The following is an 18215-nucleotide window of genomic DNA, read 5'->3' as shown; positions in this document are numbered from 1 at the left end:
AAATGATCACTTTCTCATGTCTCTAAAGTCAGCACTTGGGAGACCGAGAGAGGGGGACTTGGAAAACGTGAGGACACCAGGCAACTGTGTAAGATCCTGCTTCAAAAGAAAAGCTAAATCAAAATGCAGAAAAGCAATGGAGCTGGGGGTGGAGCTCACATGGTAGAGTGTTTGGTAGCTGGTATGAAATCCTGGGTTCAATTCCCAGCACTTGGCAAATTGAGCGTGGTGGCCCTTGCTGTATAATCCTAGTACTCGGGAGGTAGTGGATCCTGTCACAAGCAAACAAACAAAACCAAAACAAATATTAGATTTTAAAAACATTGATTAATGTATTATGCATGCTATCTACATATCCTGTCTACTGTAGACTATAATATCTCAGGCTAAAGATCAGTTGTCCACAATGCCTCAGAAATGGACTTTACTCTGTGGGCAACCCTCTTCCGCCACGGCTTTCCCCTCTCGGATTACCCAATCACTCCAGAGCTCTGATCTCTGGTATTTAAAAGGCAGTCACAGCTGTGGCCCTCAGGACAGTTTCTTTTTTCCCTGACTGGAGAGAGGAAAGAGCATTATTGTCTTCTTGCTAAACAGGTTTGCAGGGCCACTGGAACAATGGACTCCAGGCTAACCTTAGCCACAGAGGAGCCCGTTAAGAAAGACAGTCTCAGGAAATACAAAATCCTTTGTGTGGTGAGTACAGTTGTTGATTTTAGTCTTACAAGCTTGGTGGCAGATGTGAGGTGCATGCCTCTCTGCTTGTGCTTGCTCGTGTTGCTATTTAGGTTAAAATATTAAGTAACCGTGTCCAGCTTTGTCCTTTCTGACTGCAAAGCAAGTTAGCATTATTAATTACAATCCGTCAGAACTTTGGATTATAATTGGTGAGTATTCTGCTAAAAGACAGAAAACTAGAACACTTTGCACTGTTCTTTTTTTTCCCACATGTTTATAGTTAGAGTTCAGGCCATTTTTGAATGGTATGAATATTGCAAGAGCAAACATTCAGTGAATGAAATCATTACCAGATATGTTTTGGGGAACTTGATTTTATCAGTATTTTATTTCTACTTAACTTCCACGTAGAGATAGGTTTTTGTTGTTTCCTTTCTCATTTTCATCTTTTCATATTGTCTATCTACTATCTACCCTGTCCCAAAATATAATGTTAAAAAACTCTTTGGTTTTATTAGTCTGTTTTTGCCCTTCATCATCAAACTTTGGGAGAAGTGGGGGACTCTGTCCAGCACCCTAATTTCTCATGGCTCATTCCAGTGTCTGCTCTGTTTGTCTTCCCGCCCCCCCCCCCCCAACAACCCTGCACCATCTCCACTTCTAATTTGAATGGCCCTGGCTCTAACAACAATGCGTGGATGCATGGATGTTGTTGAAGCTTACAAGGAGGCTCGTCTTGCCTCCTTGACAATGTTGAAATGCTCATCTTTAAGACTTTCTTGTTTTTTTTTTTTTTTTTTTGGCTGATCTAACTTTATCTTCACTGAATGTTTTCCCTCATCTTATCCGTTTTTTTTTTTCTTTTTTCTTCTGACAATCTCTGTGTTCTCTTGTGATATTAAGTCATACCTGCCCTCCACCCAAGACTAAGCCATAATCTCTGACTTCTTGCCAGGTCTTGCTACCTTACCTTGCTCCTATCCAGCACCACGTCTGTCTTACTGTGGTTTTTCCTCTGACTTCTCTAGGCTAGCACAAGCCACCACTCCTTTCTCTAGTGTAAACGAGAGAAGGCAGGAGCAATGAGCACAGTGATAATGATAATCTAAACCCTCAATCAATTCTCAGTATTAATCTTTCCAGGAATTACCAAGTGCTCTTTGCAACTTTTATGCTATTAGCTTTATCTCATCTTGTCAACTCAAGGAATCAAAATCCCTTGGGAGCAAAACTTGTGTCCTCTGTGTATTTTTCTTTTCTTACCGAGGCACCCGTGGGCAGGCACACAAGCTTGGGTTTCACCTTACAGAAGACCTCCACTTCTCTTTCTTTGTGAGACAGGGTGTTTCTCTGAGACCTGGGGCTTCCTGGTTAGGAGAGTCTGGGCTGTCCTTGGAGTCACAGGGATGTTCTTGTGTCTTCTCCTCAACAGAACATGCCACCAGGCCACACTCTTTTGTGATTTGGCTTCTGGATACTGAACTCAGATCCTTGTGTATTTATTTATAAGATACACTCTATACTGACTAAGTTATTTCTAACCTGGAGATTTCTTTTTAAATCTTTCATGCTCAACTTCCTTAGCGATCAGGGAAATGCAAATCAAGACAACTTTAAGATACCATCTTACACCTGTCAGAATGGCTAAAATAAAAAAGACCAATGATAGCCTTTGCTGGAGAGGTTGTGGAGAAAGGGGTATACTCAACTCATCCATTGCTGGTGGGAATGCAAACTTGTGCAATCACTTTGGAAAGCAGTGTGGCGGTTTCTCAGGAAATTCGGGATCAACCTACCCCTGGACCCAGCAATACCACTCTTGGGAATATATCCAAGAAATGCCCTATCATACAACAAAAGTATATGCTCAACTATGTTCATAGCAGCATTGTTTGTAATAGCCAGAACCTGTAAACAACCTAGATGCCCTTCAATGGAAGAATGGATGAAGAAAGTATGGAATATATACATATTAGAGTACTACTCAGCAGTAAAAAACAATGACTTCCTGAATTTTGCATGCAAATGGACGGAAATAGAAAACACTATCCTGAGTGAGGTGAGCCAGACCCAAAAAGAGGAACAGGGGATGCACACTGTTTGTTAACAGACGTTAATTATTTCCCTTGTTTTCTGATGGACAGCACAAAAACAAAAGCCATGGCTAATGAGCAATGAGGCACTTAAGGATTTCAAAGTTCTACTGGATGCCAGAATCATTTCCTACAACTGTTCTCCAAGGAAAAGCCTAGTGAAAAAAACAAAAACAAAACAAAAAAAAACACCCTGGGAAAGAGGACAGTAAACACCTCCCGTGGTTTTAATCACTGCTTTCATTCAATATGGAGTTAAGCATACATTTGAATTATTAAAGTGTTTGAACTTTGGACATGTGTAATAAATGGTGTGCAAAACATTTTCTCATGGAATTAGGATGTATCTTCGTCACTAGAGTCCTGGTTTAGCATGCACCGAGTCCTGGGATTGGTCTCCAGCACTGCGTTAGGCGGGCATGGAGGCACAAACCTGAAGCCCCACAAGTAGGGTGGCAGGGTGATGAGTTTAAGGCCATCCTTGGCTACAGAGTGAGCCTAGGCTACAGAAGAACTGCTTTCAAAAGCAGATACAAACAAAAATAAGTAATTTTTTCCAGATCTCTTTTTATCAGATATTGAATAAAATAACATGCTTTGGTCATTGTTGCATCTGGTGTCTTTTGTAATCAGATAGTGAATTTTGTAATTTTGCAAGCTGCTTGTACTTAGTATTGACCGATGAAGGAAGGATGTTTCTCTGCCATTTTGTCTATATTTAAAAAAAAACATAGAGATGACTTCTCCTTCTTTTTGTAATAGGTTCTTCTTGCTTTGTTGGTGATTGTGTCGCTTGGATTAGGCCTGGGACTTGGGCTCAGGAAACCTGAACAGCAAGGTATATCCCCTGGCATTTTTTTGCCAAAAAAAAAATCAAAAATCAAAATCAAACAAACAAAATAAACAGTCTCTTCATTCTTCTGGCTTTAATTCATTCAAACTTGTTTTTCCCCAGGTCTGTTTGCCCCACCTCCACCTCACCCTATTTGCCTCATAATCAACTTTACTCTTTGTTCTTTCTGGACTGTACTCTTTCACCCTCACGTGCAAAATGCAAAGCAAAGTAAAAAGAACTCTGGTAACTAGTTGTCGGCATTCTGCCTCAGTTCCCACTGTAACTATAAATACCCAATGACTCTGTCCTGCCTCTGGACCTCTGCTGTGGCATCCTCTTAATGCCACTAAGTCCAATCCCTTGACCTCTGCTTTCTCCAGCCTTTAGACTTTCACTGTATCAGCCTCTTCAGCTCCCAAAGTCTTCGCTGCTCTGCCTACCTCCTCTGTGCCTTGAGAGTGTGTTAATATTGTCCATCTTTCACCTCCCGCTATGTGGTTAATCCATACCAAATTCTTAAAATGTAGAACATCATAAAAAGCTTCATTTTTTCCTTATAAGAAGCAAAAAAAAAGGAGATACATGCGTCTAACTATAAAATCATATTCCCTTTGTTTTTATCCTACTTGTGTGAATATCAAATATACCATTTATAAATAATAATAGCATTTTCTGTAATTATAAAAAAATTTATTTAGTATCATACAAATGTGCATGATATTTATGCATGTGGTGTGTGTGTGTGTGTGTGTATGTGTGTGTGTGTGTACACACCACATGTGTAGAGACCAGAAGACAAGAATCTGGGGAGTTTGTTCTCTCACTTTTTCTGGGGTTCTCAAGACTGAATTCAGGTTGTCAGGCTTGTACGAGAAGTTCCCTTAACTTCTTGAGCCATCTTATTGGCTGGTCTTCAGTAATTCTTAGTAGATTGTGTTGGTGTTTTTACTAAGGTGAACTATAAGGCTGTTTTTAACTCATTGGATACCCCTTTCCATGTGCATTTGGCTCCATTGAGAAAAATCTTAGCATCTCTTTGTTAGGGAGGCTCTTGGGAGAAGCTAGCTGGCAGTTCTCCAGCCATACTGTCATTTAAGAATTTACACACAGTTCTTCCATGCAACACAGGAACACTGCAGAATTTTTTTTTTTTTAAAGTGAATACTAGCTGGAAAATTCCCGCCGTCTTTGTGGCCACTGGACTGCTGTGTCTCAGGAGCGCGCTGCCGTCCCTGGCTGGAATGATCCTTAGCAAGCTGCTTCAGCGGTGTTCTTCATACAAATGGGCATCATTTCTTGACTGTTTTGTCCTCCAGACTGCATAAGTTGACTGCAGAAGGCATATGCTAATCTCTGAACAAAATCCCCTATTGTCTCAGATCTTTCTCCTGTTCCTTACTTCCTTATACCTACTGGCTGGCTTCCCAGATGGTTCACCTTTCTCCTCTCCTCTTCGTCTCAGGTTCTGAGCCTTCCTGCCAGCATCTCAGTCTTCCCTCTTCTCCCACTCAGGGCCCCTTCCACCTTGTTCATCCTTTTCATTATTTCTTGCAATATAGCACAGTCAGCTCAGTTATTCTTTATTCATTCATGTCTAATCCCTTCAGCCCAAACGTGGAACAATTTTTAACCATTCTCCACTCCATGTAACCCTCATTTGCAATGTAAATTGTTCCTTGTGTGGATTTTAAAAACGCGTGTGTATTCTTACACACTTATCGTCATGCGTGCACATATCTTAGTCACTAAAAATTGAACGTTATCTTATGTTCTATGATTTTCTAATTAGGATATAGTGAAGACAACAGACTAAAATCCTTTCAAGAATGTACATTTCTAGACTGAAGATGAAGCCCTGTTTATACAGTTGGTTCAGTACTTGCCCAGCTCGTGTGAAGACCAGGGTTTGGTACTCAGGACTACATAGACTGCATGGGGTGCACACCTAAGGTCCCAGCACAGGGAGGAAAGTAGGCAGGGAGATCAGAAGTTGAAGGTCATCTTCAGCCTTGTAGCATGGAGGAGGAGTGTGTGTGGGTATGGGTGTGTGGGTGTTTCCAGGGAATGAGGATTGAAACCCAAGCCAAGAATATGAAACATTAAGTCAGACTGGTGTGTGGGAATGGATGTGGGTATGAAGGAACTTTTGAATTTTGAGCTCATGGAAGGAAAGAAGCGGGGATACTTTCCAAGAAAGAATGTGTGTGTGTGTGGGGGTCCTCTTTCCCTCTCAGTCTGTCAGCTGTCAGTCCGAGAGGGGAGAGAGGCAGAAGGGCAGACAGAAAGCTTTGTACACGGTTTGTGAGCACAAACAGAGGCCTCTGGAGACAGACGGTGAATCAGCTCAACTTTATTCCAGAGCATAAGGGATATATAGGACTTGGGAGTCTGGGAACAAAGCCCAATTTTCAGTAAGTGGCATGCTATTATCACAGGCCTTGGTATGTGGCAGTGGAGTTCTATAGCAGAGCCCCCAGCACAAGTCTTAGCAGGGATCTCTGTGAAGGGTCAAGCTAAAGATGAATCAGGCATCTGAATTCCTTCAGTCTGAGCCCTGAAGTCTGGAGTAGGCAGTAGAGTGGAGAGTCCCTGGTTTTTACCCATTCTCTGATGTTTAGCCTTGTTCTTCCCACCCTACCCTCACTTGAAAATGCTTGGCCTTCTATCATTGACAGCTCTGTTTTTAAGGTTCTGGGGCAAAACCTTTGCCTTTTCCTAGATGTCCTCCCATTTTGTGCAATTGTAATTCCTTCTTTCTGTTAATTCTCTTTCTGTTTTTTTCTCTTGCTTCTGTCTTCTGTTTTTTGGAGTTTGGAAAAAGCGATCCTCACTATTTTTGTAAAATTTGTGGGGGGGTTGAGAAGTTGAGATTGAAATGCAAGTCAAATATAAATGAGAAAACGGTATGATTTATGTTTCTCTTCTTGAATAATAGTGTAAGTATTTCTCAAAGTCATTAAAGCCATGATTCTCAGCCTGTGGGTCTCGATCCCTTTGGAGTTGCATATCAGGTATTTACATTATGATCATAACTGTAGCACAATTACAGTTAAGAAGTAGCAAAGAAATAATTTTATTGTTGGGGGTCATCACAGCATGATTGCAGCATTAGGAAGGTTGAGAACCAGTGCATTAAAGTCATAAATAATAGAATATTAAAAGAACTCTTGGTATACAGAAATGTTTGAGATGTTTAATATATATGTATATATATATTCATAATAACTTTAACCTTCTATTTTTATTGTTTTTATTGCACCATGAATTTTTCTCTGCTCCCTATTTCTTCCTACTTTCTTCTGTGGCCCCCATGCTTCCAATTTACTCAGGAGATTTTATCTTTTTCTCCTTCCTACGTAGACCCATGTATGTCTCTCTTGGGGTCCTCTTTGTTGCCTAGGTTCTCTGTGGTTGTGAACTATAGGCTAGTTTTTCTTTGCTTTATGTCTAAAAGCCATTTATGAGAGAGTACCTTTTATATTTGTCTTTCTGGGTCTGGGTTACCTCACTCAATGTGATGTTTTCTAGATCCATCTGTTTGCCTGCAAATTTCAAGATGTCATTATTATTATTTTTTTTACTGCTGAGTAGTATTCCATTGTGTAAATGTATCACATTTTCTTTATCCATTCTTTGGTTGAGGGGCCTCTAGGTTGTTTCCAGGTTCTGGCTATTACAAATAATGCTGCTATAAACATAGCTGAGCACATGTCCTCGTGGTATGATTGAGCATCCTTTGAGTATATACCCAAAAGTGGTATTGCTGGGTCTTGAGGTAGGTTGTTAAAGAAGTTGGTGGGAATGCAAATTTGAACCTTCTAATGTATATTGACATTATTTTACTTTAAGAATATTCTTGCAGCTGGGCATGGTGGTAAACACCTTTATTCTTAGAACTTGGATGGTAGAAGCAGGTGTCTTCATGAATTTGAGGCCATCCTAGTCTAGATGGAGAGTTCCAGAGCAGTCAAAGACACATAGAGAGCTCCCACCTCAAATAATAATAATAATAATAATAATAATAATAATAATAATAATTCTTGTAATTACAGACAGTACCTGGGAGAACTTTTGTGAATATGGATAGTCATAGCTTTTTCTGGAATAGAATAAGAAGTGAAATCGCTGAGATTAAAACAAGAAAGCATAAAAAAGATATAAATTTTAAACATATGCAAATGTATGAATTCAAATTTAAAATGTCTATGTAATATCATCCACTAACAATTCATGAGCAACCTCGCTTTATTTTTATATTTATCTACTGCTTCCCTTCAATATTATCTTAAAACAAAAGTCTGGAATTATTTTATTTTCAAAAATATTTCAGAGTGTATTTCTAAAAGATATAAGAAGCCGGGTGGTGGTGGCACACACCTTTAATTCTAGTACCCAGTGAGGCAGAGGTAGGCGGATCTCTGTGAGTTCGAGGTCAGCCTGGTCTATACAGTGAGTTTCAGGAAAGTCAGAGATACAGAAATTTTAGATTTTACATTGTAAAACAGAAAACTTTCCCTTTTTTTTTAATAGAGTTTAAAAGTCATTGCTTTGACTTGACTGGATAAAAAGATCCCATAATTTATTCACAATGATTTATTCTGCCATCCTGCACAGCTATAATGCTTCCTCCTCTGAGATTATTACAGTTATATTCCTGTAGAAATTTTATGTAGATATATTATTTTAATATGTATAAATGATATATATGAAACAATATAATTACATTAATTATATAATAACATGCTAATGTTATATTTTTCTCACAGTCAGCCACCCTTTCTCCTCTTTCCTTTCCTTTTCTTTCCTTCTCCCACCTTTTTTTTTTGTTTTTTTTTTGTTTTTTTTTTTTTGTTTTTTCGAGACAGGGTTTCTCTGTGGTTTTGGAGCCTGTCCTGGAACTAGCTCTGTAGACCAGGCTGGTCTCGAACTCACAGAGATCCGCCTGCCTCTGCCTCCCTAGTGCTGGGATTAAAGGCGTGCGCCACCACCGCCCGGCTCTTCTCCCACCTTTTTAAAATGAACACTTGAGTCCTTTGTTTCACATGGTCATATAACTTTTCCAGCTGTTTTACCTCTTTATACCTATGGCAATATAGCCTATGGACTGAATTACTGCAAAAATTCCACCATATTTTTCCTATGTTCATGAACCTTTTGTAATAGTACTTTGAAAATAATCTGACTGCTGTTTCATACATTTTGGGGTCAAATAGAGTAGGCTCAGTTTGAGAGGTCTGCCACTTTGAGAAACACTCATTTCCATGCCTTTCCCCACTGTCTTCATCCTGCCTTATTACTCTCCTTTCTTTTTCTAACATTTCTTTTTTGGTACATTTTGAAATGAGTGGTCTACAATACTCTTCTTGACTTCCAAGACCCTTGTAGTTTGTTTGGCCTCTACAGTTACCAATTTTTGTAAATGAGGCAAGCATATCAGGAGACTCCACCTTGCCCCTTGCAACTGATCAGTTGTCCTAGTATAATGAAACTCGCTATTACTTTGTTAACATTTGTTTGAAAAGTCTTTTATTAATGCAAAGTCTCTGCATCCATGTCTTTGTTTCCCCAGCCTTTCACTCTGATACTCATGGCATGGTTTGAAATATAACAACGCTAAAACAGCACTTTTGTGTTCTGGGGCTGCAATAGGTAGATTACTTGCCTACCATGTTTAAGGACATAGCGTTCAGTCCTCAGCACCTTGTACTGTGGGTGTGGTGGCATGTGTCTCTTATCCCAATGGTCAGGAAGATGAGTCAAGAGGACCAGGAGTTCAAAGTTACCTTGGATTATTTAGAGTTTGTCACCAGTTTGGACCACATGACACCTTGTCTCAAAAATATAATTTTGAATGGCAAATAAATAAATAAACTTAAAAATATGTATTGTTTTCCAAGGAAGGGAGATAATGCTTGCAGAACTAAATTTTCCCAAACATACTACCAAGTAGTCTTTGCCTTCAAGTGACTCTCTAGGAATACAAAGCAGAAGCAAGTGTCATAAGGAAATTGTACATAGTATGTTTTTAGTTAGTTCTCATTCAATTCATAGTAAAGATAACTAACATTTAGCAAGGCACATACTTGGTTCAGGGTACATCAAGGAAGATGGACAGAAATGTCCTAAGAACCAGAGGTCGGAGAGGACTGTTGTAAAACTGTCTCTGGACACGACAGGACTGATGTGACCAGGAACCCACAGAGGCTGTGGTTGCCTATCCAAGATCTATTTATTTTTTTATTTTATTTTTTTATTTTTTATTTTTTTATTTATTTATTTATTTTTATTTTTCGAGACAGGGTTTCTCTGTGGCTTTTTGGTTCCTGTCCTGGAACTAGCTCTTGTAGACCAGGCTGGCCTCGAACTCACAGAGATCCGCCTGCCTCTGCCTCCTGAGTGCTGGGATTAAAGGCGTGCGCCACCACCGCCCGGCCCTAACCAAGATCTAAACAAGATCATTCCTGTCAACAGGCCAGCATGGATGGTGGTGATCATAGGGAGATATGATTCCCCACTCCTGTTTGAGAAGTTATTCGCAACTTATGCTTGCTGGGGAAGAAGAATCAGTTTTTTTTTTTAAGCTTTTGACCCCTGGTAGGATGACCATGATCTGGTACATGGCCCCATACTAGTGTGTGTGTGTGTGTGTGTGTGTGTGTGTATGAGTGTAAATGAATTGGATTCAGTGGACTATAAAATTAATAATAATAAAAAGACAGAAAGTTTGGGGTGGGGTAGGAGTTGGATCTGAATCTGGAAGTAGTCAGGGAAAAGACATGAGGTTAATATGATCAAAATATAACGTGTGCATGTGTGAAATTCTCAAGTACATAATAACATACATTAAAATAACCAACATTCTTCTTGTTTAGCCATGAATATGCTGGTGATTTCAAGACTAGCATCACTAGTTTATCTCTCAGACTCCCTAGTGGGTATCTATTTGCTCAAATACACAGAAGCACTGAGCTTAAGTTGTTTAAAACTCTCGCCCTGCTTGTCAGGAGTCCCAATGGGTGGGGCTATATCCCTACATCATTATTCTTTTTATTCTACATATAAAGCTTCTCTCTAATGCACTTTCCTTTTTCTAGATTACGTTTGTGTTTTTTTTTTGTGTGTGTGTACTTTGCTGTTATCTTCCTTTAGACTCTCATCTTTCTGATTGTTAGTTTGGGTCAAAATCCAGTCACTTGCTTTCTAAAATGCCAATCTGAGTTGCTCTTACTCTTTAGCAATTTCCCCTCATCACAGTTTGGCCTCATGCTTCTTAGCTTGGCATAAGCAGCTTTCTTCTCCCTGCACCAGTCTGTCTATGTGTTTGAACTCTGTTAGCCATTCCGAACCACTCATTGACCTTCTTGGCTTTGCTAATTTACAAAAGCCCCACCCCCAGCCTGAGTGGAGTCATCCTGCCCCTTGCTAGCGTTGATCCTACCCTCTGTGTAATCCCATGCATGACTTGTGTATACCTTTTTTTCCTTATTCAACACAGCGTCATCACACTGAACTCTAGTCTAGTCTCAGTCTGGGCTAAGTGCGTCTATATGTTCTCACCGTCTAAGGATGAAACTCCAGCCGACTTCTAAACGTTGCTGTTCTTTGCCTTTCATTTGACAGGCAGCTGCAGGAAAAAATGCTTTGACTCTTCGCATAGAGGACTGGAGGGCTGCCGATGTGACTCAGGGTGCACAGGCCGAGGGGACTGCTGCTGGGACTTTGAAGACACCTGTGTGAAGTCAAGTAGGGGCTTTAGCAGTCTGTCCACTAACTTATTAGCTGTGCTGCCATCATCCTGATCTCCACCCTCCACCATGTGTTTGTTTCCAGGGCTACCATAACAAAGTACTATAGTCTAGGTAGAGTCTGGAGGCAAGAAATCCAAGAGCTAGATGTTAATAGCATTGTCTGTGGAGGACAAGAGTTTTGTGCCTTTTCTCTGGAGTCTGGTTGGTCATTGGCAAGCTTCGACATTTGTTGACTGGCAGTACCCAAACTTCAAACTCTGCTGTCACTGTCACGTGATCTATGACTCCTCACATAGCCTTCTTCTGTGTGCTCCTGTTTCCAACTTCCCCTTTTTATAAGTAAACAATATCAGGGCATGGTGGTCCATACTTGTAATCTCTGTACTCAGGAGGCCAAGCAAGAGGGGTTTCTGTGAAGATGAGGCCAAACTGGGGTCTATAGTGAAGGTTTATCAAAAGGAAACAGCAGCCGGGCGATGGTGGCGCACGCCTTTAATCCCAGCACTCAGGAGGCAGAGGCAGGCGGATCTCTGTGAGTTCGAGACCAGCCTGGTCTACAGAGCTAGTTCCAGGACAGGCTCCAAAGCCACAGAGAAACCCTGTCTCGAAAAACCAAAAAAAAAAAAAAAAAAAAAAAAAAAAAGGAAACAGCACCAAAACAGAGAGAGAAGAGGAGAAAAAGAGACGGAAAAATGTCAGCCATTGCACTGAGGATTGCCTTACTGACTTCACTTTCCTTGATGCTTTGCCAATTATTTGTATGTATTTGCAAGTATTCACATATAACAGGGATTAGGCCTTCATTATCTCTTAAGACTGCACAATTCAACCCACAGCATCTTCTTTGGATGTCGGCACAAGACGAATTATCATAATTTTCCCCTTCTCAGTGCAAAACAAAGAAGCCCACACTTTGACTGCAGATGAGGTATAACTGTACAGAAAGTGAAATGATACATAATGACCTGGGTTTATATTTATCTCTAGGATGCTCCTATTACTTCTGTCACCAATTTCCTTTCTTTATTGGCTGTCCTTAGACAAGGCTGAGCAAGGCTTCTCTTATATATATTCATAATGCATCAGTGCTCTTGATGCGTCACCATGTTGAATTCCTACATTTGAGTGGGAATAGGGCTAGGGTCCCGATCATCTGCAAACTCAGAGCACAGGTTCAACTTATGAAGCCTCATTTCTCTCTGTATCCAAGCAAGGAAAGTGGAGTCATGACTTTTTTTTTTTGTTTCGTTTTGTATGGTGTATTATCATTTATTGAAGCAGCTAAGTCAAGAGGTTGACTGTATTGTAATGACAGAGGGGGGGAACGCATGGCATTTGCAGTCTTTGTTTTGTTCACGTAAGTGCTCAGGACTGACTTGCATGCTTTTCCAGCTCAAATATGGACGTGCAATTCTTTCCGCTGTGGGGAGAGCAGACTGGAGTCGAGCCTCTGCTCCTGCGCAGATGACTGCTTGGAGAGGAAGGACTGCTGTGCTGACTACAAGACTGTGTGCCAAGGTAAGCAGAGGGTGCTGGCGAGTTGGCTTCTCTCACTGTGTGTGCATGCGCGCGGCGGGGAGCGGGGAGAGAGAATATTTAACTATTACTCCTTATAGAAGAAAAGATAGAATATATCTCATAGATGGATTAAAGAGCCTGGAGTCTTGTCATCATGGAGACAGCAAGGTGTTTATAGTCCAGTGAACATACCACGTATACTTGAGGTTTGAGATACTAGATGACAAATTGCAAGAATAAAGTGTGTGGCGATGGTTACATAACATGGCTATCAACTGTATGTTGAACAATCTGTGTCCTGAGTGATCTAAGGACTAAGAGTCCTTAGGGATTTATTGCCAATGCAAGATCCCAACACAAATCTGTGACTCCTGGCCATGCCAACTTGCTTCATAGAGATTAGAAATTGTTGGAACCTCATTAATGCTTCAGAACACCCGATGAGCTATGAAAATTATATATTGCACAAATATTAAACTTCTTCACACTCCAGACCCTGTTCCTGTGACTCTACACTCCATTGAGTTAATGTTTTTAAATAGAGAAATCAAGTTGGATTCTAAGTTTTGAAGCAAGAGGCAGAAATTAAAGTGTAAATGATGCTAGAGCTGGGACAACTCTTCACCTTAGATAAGGTAGACTCTAGAAATGGTGGAAGGAGACCATGGTGCTTTCAATAAGAAATGTCTCCCACAGACTCAGGATTATAGATGATTGGTTCCCCCAGTTAGTGGTGCTATTTGGGGATGTTCAGGAGGTATGACCTTGCTGGAGGATGTGTGTCACTGTGGATGGTTTTTCAGAGCTGAAGTCCCCCTACCACTTCCAGTTTGCTCTCTCTGCTTTGTATTTTGGTTAAGGATGTGAGCTCTCAGGGTTTTGCTCTGGCTGCTATGCCACTTGGGTTTAAGCGTTCCTGCCACGACAAATTCATATTCCTTTAGAACTTTAAGTTCAAATAAATTCTTTCTTCTTTAAGTTGTCTTGGTCATGATGTTTGACCACAGCAACAGGCAGAGAAATTAACACACAGGCCCAGACCAAGAGACTTAAGGCAAGGCTTCTTTGCTTTTTAAATTAAGACAACTCCTCAACTTAGGTAAGATATATAGTTCTGACAAATTCCAAGACAGAGAAAGCAAGGTTACCGGAGAAGTTCCCTTCTAGACCTTTTGTGTAGATAAGGACTTTCAACTGGTAGAATGTCCAGTCCCTACTGGCCCATGGCTGAGCTTTTTGGTCAGCACTGACTACTGGGTCAAGGCAAGGTTCAAGGGAGATAGATAGTCTGCTTCTTCCTGAGTAGGATGCATTTGCAATGCTGTGTTTTTAACACAGGAGATGGGGACATGCTCAGGCCCTTATTAATTTCTTATTTATGACTTTTCTGTGACAAAATAGGTGTGAGCCTTGGGAACCCCCCCAGCACATTATCATTTTATCCTTCATTTGGGTGACTCCTAACTGTCTTAGAAATATAACTCGCTATAGTCAGGAGCAGAAAGAATATTTTGTGTTGATGTATGAGTCATCTTATATGAAAAAGAATTAAAAATAATAAAAAACAGGCTTACTGGAAAATAGCCTAAAATGGTAACAATTTCCAAATGCTTAGTAGTGAATATTGAGTCATACATTTTTTCTGAGTATTTTGAAAGGCAAGTATGGTTTCTGGTTGACTTAGTTTTCTAATTTCACTGACCGTAATTTTTCTTGTCCTTACAGTCCTCCCTTGTCTTGTCCTAGTTTTGCAACTTTAATATATTATCTGAAGGCTTGTGCTGAGATCATGCACAATTTCTTCTGAATTCCCTGCTTGACTTTTACAGGAGATGGGGTTGTTATAAATAGTGCGGGAGTTTAGCCTTGTTCACATTCATTAGTCTGGTGAAAATAATCACCTGTTTATTTTCAAATTAAATTTAGATATTTCTCACTCTAAAGACATATTTACTTGTTTATATTTAAACAAACAGCTTCAGAGAGTAGTGTAACGATAATTAGAATCATTTGGGAGCAAGAACTTGCTCGTGGCTTTTATATCTTGGCAAATTTAGAAAACTTTGAACACTGTGATTAATTTTCACGTGCAGAGGTCGAGAGAGCCATCTGATGTGTTCCTCATGTCTGTCCACACCTATCTTCAGCCCTTATCATGCCATGGCCAATCCCATCTTATACTGACAAAGCATAATTTTTATAAAGGTGGCATGACTTGCAGATAAAAGCAGAATGAGCAAGGCAAAGGTTTCCTGACTCAGCAAGATAAGCCACTAGATGGTAAATCTGCTTCAGAGAGAAGCGCGTATTAAGGATGGAAAGATCACTGAAATAAAATCACTGAAATTGTAGCCTGGGGGGTTGAAATTGTTTATCCATTTGCATAGCAATTTGGTATTTATTTTCTATTATGCAAGAATTCATCACTGTATATTTTTACTTGTTTTCTACTAGGTATATGTTACCATGAGTTGTAAAAGGAATAACCAGATAGACTCACATTTATCTAGGTAATTGAGTGCTGTATAGACTGTGGATTTTTAGGTAATTCCCAGTGGGAGACTAGCATGGAGTCTAAGACCATGATGTGCATATCTCCAAATCTTGCATTTCCTTTTCTTTTGCTTTCTAAAATAGTTTTACAGATATGAGTGCTTACCCCACATATGTCTGTATACCATGTCTGTACCTGTTTTCTGTGGAGTCCAGAAAAAGGTGTCAGATCTTCTGAGACTGAAGTTAAAGATGGTGTGAGCCTCACTGTGGGTCTGGAAATTGAAGTCTGGTCTTCTGCAAGAGCGGCTAGTGCTCTTAACTGCTGAGCTATCTCTCTAGTCTTGTATTTTCTTTATTTTACTTTTTTTTTTAAACAAAAGTATACACATCACTGTCTTCCCTCCTCCTCTGTCTCTGTTTTTTTTTTCTCTCTCTGCCTTTGTCTCTCTCTGTTTCTGTTTCTCCCTCAAAAGTTCAGATTATTACCAAGATGGCATTAGCATCACTTCTCTGGAATATTTTCAGTATTTGTCTAAGAAAGATAAAATTTATTAACCTTATAATACTACCTATAAATATAATTACTTCTATTCATCAAATATCTAATCTATACTCAAAATTTGCTCTTTGTTTCATAATAGATTTTTTAAAAGATGTAAGCAAAAATCAAATGGGTGCTTGCTATTGCAAGTGACTGATAGATTTCAAGTCTTGTAAAAACAAACAAACGAGCCATGCTTCCCCTCTTTGTGCCTCTGACATTTTATATGCTGGAGAAATGAGATCATTTGTTCTAGAGAGTTTCCTAGTCTAGGCTTTGCTGATTGAATGCCTTGTGACTTACATAATTTATCATTCCATAAATTCCAGAAATGTAGTAGTTAGAGCCAGAGTACTGTTGAAACTCTGGTATTTATTGATATATTGTAAACTATATTTTGTAAGGAATGGTGTTGCTTCCATTATGATGTACATTACGCCTGCCTGTATCTTCTGTGGGAGATGGCATGAGAAGCTGCACAGAGTCACATGGGTCTTCTGTCATTTCTACTTTGTTAGTTAGCTGGAATGCTCTATAAAGGAAAGCATTCATGCCGCAAACTTTTCTTGTTAAGATTTCTCAGTATTTTTTATCTGATAGCAAAGATCTCAGTTAGCTACTTCTTTTCTTCATGGTTTTCTTCTTCTCTTCTTTAGGTTTTGTGTCAGTATTTATTAAATCTATTCTATTATAGCCGTTGTGAAAATATCTTTCAGGTGGGGTGTAAGAAAAACAGACCCATTAATGAAGAAATATTCTTTCTACTGAAGGACTCTTCTTTGTTTCTCTGGATAGGGTGGCTTCCCTTCCTGGCACTCAGCAGTGTGGATCACTGGTCTCACGTCTTTAGAGGCCACTGCCCTCATCACTACATGACATCGGGCATATTGTGTTCTGGAAGAAGTTAGTCATCCAGTGATAACAGTTAAAGAGTTAGAGAAGATACACCCAACAAATCCCTTCTTTCTGTTTGTGTGTGACAAAGCTGTCCTAAACAATGCAATCTGCTTTGCAGGAGAAGCCCCATGGGTGTCAGAAGCCTGCGCCACATCTCAGGAGCCCCAGTGTCCAGAAGGGTAAGCAGGAATGGCACAGGACTTCAGCTCCCTTTAGTCATACGATGCTTTAGGAAGAGGCCAAGTAGAATTTCCACACTCTCTTCTCCAAATATAATCATTCGTAGAAGTTTGGGCTCCTAGTGGGTTCACACTCAACAGACATTTGTTTGCTTTGCTGTTGACAAATCACTTTCGTGTTTTATTTTATTATGTTCATGCCCCACAATAACTAAACACATTTGTTGGCGTATACCCACATTCCCAGGGTCTTAGGGGTAAGATTGGAATTCAGACTAAATTTACTCCTGCCGGGACTGTTTTCAGTCAATTGACATCCTCACAATAGAAGTATCTTCCAATTGAGGGAGGGGAAGGGAGTTATGGAAAGAAAGGCTCTCAGTGACAAGAAGACCTTTGTCAAGTCATGTCCACCCACCGTGCCTCTCCTCCCACATATATATGACTGTTGCTCCTGGGACCTTGGTGGTGCCTAGAGCCATGTCCCTTGTCACTTCCCCCTCAGGGTGAACTTTCTTTTCCTCCTTTGTCCCATGCCCTTACTTTTCTAGGCCCAGCAGTTAGGGATGACAGTGGGGTGGCAAAAGATGAAAGGAGTACCGGGCTTTATGAAGAATCAGCGTTTTAAAATAGCGCCATTTTATTTAAATATGTATGGAGCCTGACATGGCGGTATGCCAGCATAAGGAACCCCAGCTACTTGGGAAACTGAGGCATAAGGATCACTTGAGCCAAGGAGTTGGAAACCAGTTGGAGCAACAAAGAGAGTAGATGTCTTTCTTAAAAAAAAAAAAAAAAAAAAAGGACAGCCAGGTGGTGGTGGTGCACGCCTTTAATCCCAGCACTCGGGAGGCAGAGGTAGGTGGATCTCTGTGAGTTCGAGGCCAGCTTGGGCCACAAGTTTGGGCTAGTTCCAAGACAGCTCCAAAGCTATAGAGAAACCCTGTCTTGAAAAAACAAAACAAATAAAAAAAATTGTATTAAATCACAGCTCTTGAAACAGAGATCTTGGAAATAAAATGTCTGAGTTGATAGATACTAGTCTAAAGAGACCAGGTTCTTGGAGAAGAACATACAACTTTTTATTTTATTTTTTAAAAAACAATCTTTTTTATTTTACATACCAATGAATCCCAGTTTCCCCTCCCTCCCTCCTTCCACTCCCCACCTTCTCCCCATCTCACCCCCCATCCACTCCTCAGAGGGGGTAAGTCCCATGAGAAGTAAACA

At 40.2% G+C, this 18215-nt stretch overlaps 1 protein-coding gene across 1 annotated transcript in view; it reads left to right on the top strand.

Moving 5' to 3' along the window:
* Positions 1-571: 571 nt before the first annotated feature.
* Enpp3 (ectonucleotide pyrophosphatase/phosphodiesterase 3) overlaps positions 572-18215 on the top strand; it is a 73450-nt gene continuing 55806 nt past the window's right edge. The window contains exons 1-5 of the mRNA XM_057756154.1: positions 572-696; positions 3534-3609; positions 11227-11349; positions 12747-12872; positions 16925-16985. Of these exons, the coding sequence (XP_057612137.1) occupies positions 619-696; positions 3534-3609; positions 11227-11349; positions 12747-12872; positions 16925-16985 (464 nt within the window). The 5' untranslated portion in view covers positions 572-618. The remainder of the gene's footprint in view (positions 697-3533; positions 3610-11226; positions 11350-12746; positions 12873-16924; positions 16986-18215) is intronic.

This window comes from Chionomys nivalis, chromosome 2 (genome assembly GCF_950005125.1).
Source record: "Chionomys nivalis chromosome 2, mChiNiv1.1, whole genome shotgun sequence".
NCBI lineage: Eukaryota > Metazoa > Chordata > Mammalia > Rodentia > Cricetidae > Chionomys > Chionomys nivalis.
This window is presented reverse-complemented; position numbering and strand designations above follow the sequence as displayed.